Genomic DNA, 11,118 nt, shown 5'->3' on the forward strand with positions numbered 1-11,118 from the left:
GTTCAAGAGTTAAGCTATCTTACACCCCATCAACAGTCAAGTGTTCTTTCAAACACTGCAGATACTTTTTCCAATTACATTTCATACAAAATGTATGTTTAATGTTATATTTATAACATTAAAGTTACAAGTGTTTCACTCATTCATTAAAAAGATCACGTTAGCGAGGTGTGCTTCTCCTAAGCCCCGCCCACCTGTGAAAACTGTGCCAAAACTCAGAAGCAAAAAACTGAAGCAGAAGCAAAAAAATCCACAGAAAATTCACACAAAACACAAAAATAAAAGCAAAGACTGACCAAATGCAAACTGAAATGAAATCATTTTCAAATAACTGCAAAGGATAATAAAGTATCCAAGTATGTTTAAAAATATATATTTGCTATTTCTTTTAAATTTGCCAACATACAATTTTACCTTTTGATTCTTAAAAATTTGATTGTGGATTTAATTGTTTTGTGTAAAACTTTTGGCACAAAATTCCCTCCATAAAAGGACTTCTCAGCTTAAACATTTGATAACATTTTATACTTGTCTTCAGTGCATTTATGGGTAGATGGATTCTACCATTTATAGTTGATCATATACAGGGGTTGGACAATTGAACTGAATCACCTGAAATCATTTTAGTGTGGGATTTTAGGTTTCATGGCTAAATCGGAGCAGCCTGGTGTTCAATCTTCATTAATTGCCCATTGCACCAGTAAGAGCGTGAAGAGAGTGAAGGTTCAATTAGCAGGGTAAGAACACAGTTCTGATCTAAATATTAAAATATTACAATGCACACAACATTATGGGAGACATACCAGAGTTCAAAAGAGGACAAATTGTTGGTGCACGTCTTGCTGGAGCATCTGTGACCAAGACAGCAAATCTTTGTGATGCATCAAGAGCCACGGTATCCAGGGTAATGTCAGCATACCACCAAGAAGAACCAACCACATCCAACAGGATTAACTGTGGACGCTGTAAGAGGAAGCTCTCTGAAAGGGATGTTCGGGTGCTAACCCGGATTGTATCCAAAAAACATAAAACCGCGGCTGATCAAATCACGCAGAATTCAATGTGCACCTCAACTCTCCTGTTTCCACCAGAACTGTCCGTCACCACAACTGGGGTTTCAGTTTCATTGTCCAAACCTTGTATCTGCATGAATGATTTATGATCAGAATATGTAAATAGCAGCTTCTACTCCTCTGTTTCTCTGTCAGCTGGACAGAAAGGTGTTTGAGTTTAACCTGTGGATTAGGGATTTGATTGGTCGGCCAGTTTAGGCCATTTGTATTCACTCTGCATTTAGCGGAATACCCGAGAATAAGATAACATGTCCCCGTCCAGCACAGCGTGTACTTAAATTGGACAGATTGGTTTTCACACGTCTCTTTCCTGTCAGAGACTTCACGCCGTCCCCACCTCCGTCCACCCCCCCCCCCCCCCCCTCGCGTGTGGACCCTGTAACAATTACCCCGCCTTCACAAAGACACCTAATAATCATGCAAATTAGCCACTGCTGCTGCTGCTGCCGCTGGACTTGTTTTGCCGTCACTTCACCGCTGCACCCGGGTATTACCGCACGCATGGAGCCGGACTGGCTGCTGCCCAGTAACCCCCACCTTATACTGGTAAAAGTGTTTCTGAATCAGATTATCTGATTTTGCTATTTATAGGTTTATGTTTGAGTAAAATTAACATTGTTGTTTTATTCTATAAACTACAGACAGCATTTCTCCCAAATTCCTAATAAAAATATTATAGTCATTTAGAGCATTTATTTACAAAAAATGAGAAATGCAGAGCTTTCAGACCTCAAATAATGCAAAGAAAACAAAAACAAGTTCATATTCATAAAGTTTTAAGAGTCCAGAAATCAATATTTGGTGGAATAACCCTGGTTGGTTTTTAATCACAGTTTTTTTTCATGCATCTTGGCAACATGTTCTCCTCCACCAGTCTTACACACTGCTTTTGGATAACTTTATGCTGCTTTACTCCTGGTGCAAAAATTCAAGCAGTTCAGCTTGAAATGTGGTCAAATCAAAGAAACTCATCATTTTTTAAGTGCTCTCTTATTGTTTTTCTAGAGCAACCCACAGTGACAACTCATCCAGGAGGTCAAATTCTACGTACTTTTTCACAGCACTGTATGCGAAGTAACAGGTATACAATACAGGACTACAGTCTGTAAATATGCTGGAACTACAGTCTCCTATATACTTAGTAGAGGTCAACAATTAATAATTATTAATAGATGTATTAAAAATGAATAACGTTATACTTGATCAGTGTAATAGCAGTTATATATATAAAATTTGGTGTAATTACACCCTTATAAATGAGCTGTGTAGTTAAAATGTTCAGGAACGAATGAATAAATAACCATAAATAAAATAAAACTCTTATTTTAAACAGTCAGCAAGTTTTTTCCCCATATATTATACAGTAATTAAGTAAAGTAATTATTGTGGTTGGACAAGTTGGGGCTTAAAAAAGAAGAAAACTGTAAGTTTGTGTGTTTGAGAGTGTGTGTGAGAGTCTATGCATCATCAGGAGCTTATTTTTGAGGCTGGTGCAGAAGAGGAGGAAGAGGAAGGGGGCGTATCCTCAGCGCAGTTCGGTTAATTTGATGCTTTTGAAGTTTACCTGTGATGCACAGCTTCTCGCTGTCCTCTCAGCGTCGCACAAAGCAGCAGGTGCCCGGCGTGTAATGAATGATCCGGCGATGCTAATGTCCTCCGGCGGCAAGAAGTTCGGCTTAATAAAATCTAACGTGAGACGGGAGGGATGAGAAACAACCTAATAAGAGCTGCTGCTGTAACTCCAATTTCCAGCCTCACCTGTGATTAGACGTCTACAACGTGAAAAACGCGACACGAATATTCAATGCAGATATCATTCCTCAAATCTTTCTCAGGTTTAATTTTCACTAGAGGTCATTTTTTATCATATTGTAGGTCTTGTAAGTGGAATCGTGGCCTGTATTTACTCTCTGCTTATTTATTAAAGGACTTTTAGGAACTTTAGTTGTTAGAAAATGAGACCTCTTGTAAAAAAAAAAGTGGATTTAAGTAAATTTTTTTAAAGTATATTTAACATGGAAAAGTATGTGCTTTTTAAAATTAAAATATGTACTTAAATACATACTACATTTACTATTTAGTATGATATTTGGAACAACGTATGGCAACTTTTCAATTGTAGCATATTTCAATTGTAATTAAGATGTATTTAAATACAACATAATAGCATTAGTTTGTGCTTTTGAGTACTTTTTTCATATAACTTATTTTCTATTCCATGTGCTCTAAGTGGAATTGTGGCCTGTATTTACACTTTGCTTTATTATTTTTAACCTTTTTTATTTATTAAAGGCCTTTTAGGACCTTAAGGTGTTAGAAAATGAGACCTCCTGTAAAGAAAAGTGTATTTAAGTATATTTTTTTTAAAGTATACTTAACATGGAAAAGTAGATACTTCTTAAAATGAAAACATGTAATTAAATACATGCTAAATGTAATATTTTGGAACAACCTATGGCAAATATTTAATTTTAGCAGATTTAAATTGTAACTACGCCATATTTAAACACAACACAAAAGCATCAAATAGTGCTTTTTTCGTATAACTTCTGTGAAGTAGATTGAATTTTGCGTTTTTAAAAACATCATTTTTAATACACTTAAAGTATATTGTAAATTTACTATTTTGCGTATTGATGCACAAAACATAAAAACTACACTAAAGTGCATTTTAAGCAGTATGTTAAATAAAAAATGCACTTTTAGTATTCTTTACCTAATTACAAAAAAACAGCACAAAAAAAGTGTCTCACTGTGATCCATATTTATTGGATCTGTAGGCAAGCTGTCAACCGTGCACTGTGCAGCTTGATTTAGGGCGTGTCAGTGTGTCTTTGCTATCGTAACGACGAGAAAAGTACACTTTGCGCAGCTCAAAATGCGCAAAAGGCATGTAATGTCTAATTCTCTTAGTTAATCATGTGAAATCATGTGAAATAAATCAATCAGTGTGTCACTTGCTCATCATTCCCTTTAAGACTCAGGTGCACTCTGACTTTGGTGGATTGCTATTATAACAGTGCAGCTACCTGGACGTGTTCAACGCTTCTTGAAACACCCCAGCGGTAATCAGCACTGATCAGGCTCAGCTGTGAGACACAGTATAAAAACCCCAGTCAAACCACAGCTCTCTGTCGCACCTTTGTAGAGGGGTGACTGGTAAAAATGGAAAAACAAAAAATGTATATATATATATATATATATATATATATAGAGAGAGAGAGAGAGAGAGAGAGAGGTCAGTTTCTTCAAAGCTGAGTTCAGTCTCTGTTTAACATTTGAGAATAACGTTCCGTCCTGTTGAAGGTAAGAGCTCGTCCTGTCTGTAGACGTCCTCAGACTGTTAATGGGACTGTCTCTGTCCATCTATCCATCATTTCCCAGCAGCAGTGTCCTCTCACTCTCTAACAGCAGGTATGTCCTTCCAATGAGACACATAGAAGCCCTTCAATCCGGCGCATGTTCAGCCTTCAGATCACCTTCAAATTATACACAATTATACACCGTCTGCTCCCGTCCCAGAGTGTCCAACAGTCTGACTTTTATATCCTTTTATAGGTTTTTATATCTTTTATTTTCACCCTGAATTAATAGATTTCTCTTTCAAACTTACATTTGGACACTTTTTACCATATCTTAGATCACCTGACGTCCACTTAAAATATAAAGCTCATTTTTAATCACATGCTTTTGTGATGTTTTATTGTTTTACTGTGTCCTCTATTGTTCTTGCATTGTAGTTTCTTTTCCCTTTGAAGCCCATTTATTACATCTGTGTGGGATTATGTGCCAAAAATAGTCGTGATTCAGTTTTACATAACTGTTACCCAACCTCTCCTTATCTCTTAGAATTAAACAGGATGTTTTTGTTACTGTCTTTATTGCCAATTTGTACTGTATACACAGCTCTGTACTTAAAGATAAGAGAGCACTTAAAAATGATGAGTTTCTTTGATTTTACCAAATTGAAAACCTCTGGAATATAATCAAGAGGAAGATGGATGATCACAAACCATCAAACCACCAAACTGAACTGCTTAATTTTTTTGAGCACCAGGAGTAAAGCAGCATAAAGTTATCCAAAAGTAAATAAATTGATTTAACCCTCCTGCTATCCGCCAGTTTAGTAACACCCTTTATTCTCTGGGTCAATATGATCTCAATTTAAACAATAAAACAATTAAAACCTCCAAAAAATGTATATAATTCCAGATATTTAAACTTTTTTTTGTTTTTTTTTTTATGTTAATTTGACAAATTATCAGCAGTTCTGTTGTTGTTATTATAAGTGTTTTATTCGTATTATAGAAGTATTTATATTATAAGTATTGTGCTGTGAAGTCAAGGCATAGAGTAAAGGAAGAAAGATTTTATTTAGAGAAAGATTCTAAAATTGAATGCTATAGAGAACTCAACATTATTATTATTATTATCACACAAATATGTGTAAAATATTGAGATTTTGTATGTTTTATGCCAATAAAACAGCCTTAATAAAACAGCCTTAATAAAACAGCCTTAGTAAAACAGCCTTAATAAAACAGCCTTAATAAAACAGCCTTAGTAAAACAGAAATTGAAATTAATATATTTTAGAAAAATCTTATTTTTTTACAGATTTTTTGTCCTCATTAAATTAAGAGAAGATGCTAAATATGAATCACAAAACTAATGTCAACCATTTTTTTCAAGGGCTTTAAACCTTGAATATAATAGATAGAAGATAATAGGAGGGTTAAGACTGTTATGTAACAGACATTAGTTTAAGTTTAGATGACTGTGCCAGATATGTTTGTTTTTAAGGAGGAAAAAACAGTGTTTCCATTGTTTCCAGTGTTTTCCAGTGTTCACGTTTTGTCCCTTTCATGTACAGAACTCTCATTATTCACCTAAGCCAAGAAAAACACTATACTTTTTTCTTACTATTCTCTGCTTTGCTTTAATGTTTTTGAAAGCTGCTGTATAAGAGAGTAATTGGCTGTGTGCTATCTGCGCTGTAAAGCAGCGACGCAGACAGAAATGCCGCCTCTGATAGCTGAAAACAGGGAAGACGCGTCTCTGGCTTTGTAGCTGCCAATAGAAATGACTTCAATCAGGCCTCACAAACCCCTTTTTTTTCCTGGAAGTGAACAGAGCACACGATAAACAAAGCTTGCTTGAAAGAGCCAGACGGAAGATGAATGTATTCTGCAGTTTGTGCTTTCAGAGTGAGAATGCGTTTTTCTTTTTTTTCTCTTGTTTCTGTTGTTTTTCATGGTTTAAAAAACGATGGATTCGGCCCACGGTGATAAATTCCTCTTTTTTTACATGGTGTGAGACTTCCTGTCTGAAACGTGAGAATGCAGAAGGTACATCTCCCTCGATTTAGACGTTTCCTTTAGGATCAGGTGGCCAGGGATCTGAGGCGATGCCGTTTCTGTAGCTGTAAATCTCTCTCTCTCTCTGAGGAAGAGGATGACAGGAAGATGAGGAAGAAGAGGAAGAGAGTCGATGTTTAGCCTTCGTGTGGCTCTGGTGATTCACAGCGACGGGCTAATAACACTTTGTGGCATTTAGTGCCCCCCCAGCTTAGCCGAGGCACTCCGGCCTCCTTCCGCTGGCCTGCTGAGCCTAATGCGGAGTGACATAGGATTTTTGTCCGCGTTCGCGTGACACACTGCTGCCAAACGCGGATCCGTCTTCACGACGGCGGAGAGTGACAGGCATGGAGTCGGAACAAAAATATCCGCTCTCCTGATATTCGCTCCAGCATTTTATCATTTTACCTTTTGAAACAGCAGCTTGTTGACTCCAGAGTGGGTCTATTTAAGGGTACGATTCTGTCACGGCTGTGAAAGTAATATTTATTGTAAATAAGAAAACAAACAAAAAATTAACCTTAAAAACAGGAACATAAACGTAGACGAAACAATTGCAAACAATGTACAATAACTGACAAACGAACACTGAAGACACAGGGGCTCAAATACACACACAAGCCAGGAAAAGAAACAAGGAACACCTGGGGACTGGTAATAAAGGGGCGGAGCCAATGGATCACTAAAATAGGGCCCATACACACACACACACACACACACACTCAAATAGAACCTTTATTCTAGAGCTGCAACCAATGGTTATTTTTCAAGTCGACTACATTTTTTTAATCATTTGATTATCTGGTGAAACAGCTGAACATGGAGGTTTTATCGATAAATGATTGATTTTATCAATCATTTATGATCAATAACATATTAATCATAACATTTTGACTCCTTTCAACATAATTTGAGCTGCTGCTGATAGCTGCAGCATTGCCGAGTAGCATCACAGCAGCGCTAACGCTCGGAGGAAAGCAGCGCAACGACTCGGTTCAGATACATCAGCTCACAGACGCAGCCTTGTGCTGATCCACATCACCCTAGGAGAAGTGATGTGATGAGGGGAAAGAGAAGAGTGCCATCTACTGTACTGTACCCACCCAGAGAGAGAGCAAGGCCAATTGTGCTCTCTCTCTCTCTTTTGGGGCTCCGGCAGCTGAGTTGATAGCAAGTTGCATGACCAGGATTCGAAGCAGCGTGTGTAAACGCTTTAGATATGATTATGAGCTCTCACAACAACATCAATCTGTAATACTGGCAGCTGTAGATGATTATAAAATAAATAAATAAATAAATAAAAAAAGCTGTTTTCCACAAAGAAAAAAGTTCCTAAAGAAATACGGTAAGAAAAGTTGCTTTTTTATTCCAGACTACTACACTTTGCTTTGGACGCTGCCCTCAGGCCATAAAACTCATTAAAGTTTCCACAGATGTGAAAAACAACGTCTGACCCAGTCTGAAGCCAAGAGACTGCACAACTACAGGACACAAACGCGCAAAACAAACGGCCCAAAATGTTCGCCTCGAGCTGAACTCCAGCAGCTTCAGCAGCTTCTCTCTGGAGAATTCCCCATTCTGAAGCTCATTTACTGCATTTATTTAAACTCGGCGAGCGCTCCGTGGTTCCGGATCCGCCCGTGTGTGATCGGGGGCCGGAGAGAAGTTCATATCTGTCAGATGTGAGTGTTTACCCTTTGCCTCGCAAAGCTGCACCTCACAAGACATTTTCGTCAAACATCAGGCCAGCTGACACAGGCGGTTAGTCACACACTGAGTAACTCTGCCCTAAAAACCCGTAATGTTCAGAACCGCCGGATATACAAGACGCTCTGCAGCTTTACTGACCCAATAACACAAAACTATACATCTGAGTCACAAGTGCCTTAAATTAGCGATCTTCTCTGTGACCACTGATCAATGAACGTCTATTTTCTGGTCTATTTTTTTTACATGAGGCACACCGGATTAAGTTGAAGTCAACAAAACTAGACTAGACAATATTTTGTCTAAGGGTGAGTTTTTTAGTGAAGTTTCTCCAGCACTAAGGCTGGGTGCAGCAGCATTAGCATCAGCATTAGCACTAATCGCAGCACCTGTGTCGCTAGGTAAGCCAGGGTGCTAGCGATCAGCTAGCGATTCGTCCCACTTTTCATGAAAAAAAGACGCAGCCTACAGTCCGATATACCTGATATACCCTGAACAGCTCTTTTTTTAGTGAAAAGAGCTAGCTCTGTGGTTAGCGGCTAATGCTAATGCTAATGCTGCACCCATCCTTATTGCTGGATAAACTTAACTGAAAATTCACCCTTATAACACTGTACTCCAGCCAAGTGGCTTTACTGATCCTCCTTTCTGCTTTTCTGTCAAATATGTACTTTTATGTCAAAATAAATGATGTACAAATCAGTTATATACAATTAATCCAAGCTACAGCTTTGCATTTAACATTTAACCAAACTGTTTAGTTCCTCAACCACATAATTATGAATTATGATCTGGTGGATCTAGTTGGAGCTAGAGATCATATTAGAACTATGGATCTGGATGGAGCTATAGATATTGTTGGATCTATGGATCTGATTGGAGTTAAAGATCCTATTAGAACTATGGATCTTGTTGGATCTATAGATCTTGTTGAAGGTATAGATCCTGTTTGAGGTACAGATCATGTTGGAACTGTGGATCTGGTTGGAGTCATGATTGTAGTTGAAGCTATAGATCCTGTTGGTGGTACAGCTATTAGTTGGAGCTTGCTATGCATGTAATTTACAGTAATAAAATCAGCTAAAGTTGCAGACAATGCTTAAGCCCAAACGTTCTGCTCTCACAGAATAAAATAAATACATTATTAAAAAATGCTTTAAAAAAGATTCGTAACCAAATAACCAAAGCTTTAAGCTTTGAGGACAGCTTTAAACAAGTCAAGAAATTAAAAAGTAATACTAGAAAGTTTGATAATATTTTGCCAACAAAATCTTAAAGAAATTCAAGAACTTCACTTTGCCAAGATCTTCTGAAAGTGAGGTTTAAGCTATCAGATCAGAAGCTGTCAGGTCATTAAAGTAGAACAGAATACTGGAAACAACAGTGGAGTTTATCAGGTTTGGTTGAGACTGGAGTTCTGGTTGGAGATCTGGTTAGAAACTTAGAAATGATGGAAACTGATGTAAAGTGATGGAATCCGTCGAAGCAGAAGATAAACATACACAAACTGATACAATACTAAAATCGAATATACAGTATAGTTAAAAAAGCTGATGGTATTTACCAAGAGGGTTGAGACTGGAGTTCTGGTTGGAGATCTGGTTCTAGATAAAACTTTGTGTTTGTATTTAAATTAAAAATAATGGAAAGTGATGAAAACTGATGGAAACTTATGGAATCAGTCAAAGTAGATGACAAGCAAGTAAAAGGCACAATCAGATACAATGCTACAATCGAATATACAGTATAAAAGCTGTTTTTACCAGGAGGGTTGCGGCTGAAGTTCTGGTTGGAGATCTGGTTCTATATAGAACTTTGTGTTTTCGCTTAACTTAGAAATTATGAAAACTGATGAAAAATGATGGAATCAGTCAAAGTAGAAGACCAACAAGTAGAAGACACAATCAGATACGGTGCTAAAATCGCATAAACAGTACAGTTATAAAATCTGATGGTATTTACCGGGAGGGTTGAGACTGGAGTTCTGGTTGGAGATCTGGTTCTAGATAGAACTTTGTGTTTGCGTTTAAGTTATAAATGATGGAAACTGATGTAAAGTGATGAAATCAGTCAAAGCAGGAGATACAATACTAACACAATACTAAAATCGAATATACAGTACAGTTATAAAATCTGATGGTATTTACCGGGAGGGTTGTGGCTGAAGTCCTGGTTGGCGATGAGGAAGAGGAACTCCTCGCAGGTGCCGGGGTCTAACGCAGGACTGTCCTGGATGCAGAGGTCAGCTATGAGGGCCACGGCTTTCTGACACAGCATGTCATGCTCCTTCCCACCAGCGCTCATGCTCCCGGACACATCCTCAGCTCCGGAGGGATGCGCTGTATCCTCACCGATGCCGGGGCTCTGTCTCTCTCTCTGCTCGTGGTGACTCTCTGTGTGTATGAGCAAGTCTTCTGAACAGAGATTTATCTGTGTGTGTGTGTGTGTGTGTGTGTGTGTTCTACATGTGCGAGTACAATGAACGTGTGTGTGTGTGTGTGTGTGTGTGGCAAGTGTGTCCAAGTGTGCGTGGGCTTAATGATTCATCGGTGCCCTCAGGTATTCCACAGACACAATTATTGCATCACTTAAAAAAAAATCTCAAGCAATAGAAAAGCAACAGATGAGCCCGGCAGCGCGGGAGGCAGGCAGCGATCAGTGCCCCCCCTTGATGCGATGCCACCCCCCCCTGCCAACCAGCTTTCCCCTGTACCCGCCCCCCCCAGCTCTCCCTAATGAAAGGTCTCTCCTCCTCAGCAGTGGGCTTGTTTTTCTCAGGTCACGCCGTCCCTCAGCGCCCGTGTCCCCTTTGGCACCTGTCCCCAGAGCTCTGCACCCTGCATACGCCTGCTGAACTGTGTGTGTGTGTATGCAAATGTGTGTGTGTGTAAGTAAATGTGTATGTGTGTGATTGTGTGTTTATACAGTACATTATCTCAAGAACCAAATTTACCAAATTGAAAATTTCCTCTGGAATATAAT

The 11,118-nt window shown here is 38.5% G+C and overlaps 1 protein-coding gene across 1 annotated transcript in view; it reads right to left on the reverse strand.

Annotated features, from left to right (window-relative positions):
- syt6a (synaptotagmin VIa) overlaps positions 1-10,730 on the reverse strand; it is an 83,366-nt gene extending 72,636 nt beyond the window's left edge. The window contains exon 1 of the mRNA XM_022677094.2: positions 10,284-10,730. Coding sequence (XP_022532815.2) covers positions 10,284-10,440 — 157 coding nt within the window. The 5' untranslated portion in view covers positions 10,441-10,730. The remainder of the gene's footprint in view (positions 1-10,283) is intronic.
- Between the last annotated feature and the right edge of the window lie 388 nt (positions 10,731-11,118).

This window comes from Astyanax mexicanus, chromosome 13 (genome assembly GCF_023375975.1).
Source record: "Astyanax mexicanus isolate ESR-SI-001 chromosome 13, AstMex3_surface, whole genome shotgun sequence".
In the NCBI taxonomy this organism is placed as follows: domain Eukaryota; kingdom Metazoa; phylum Chordata; class Actinopteri; order Characiformes; family Acestrorhamphidae; genus Astyanax; species Astyanax mexicanus.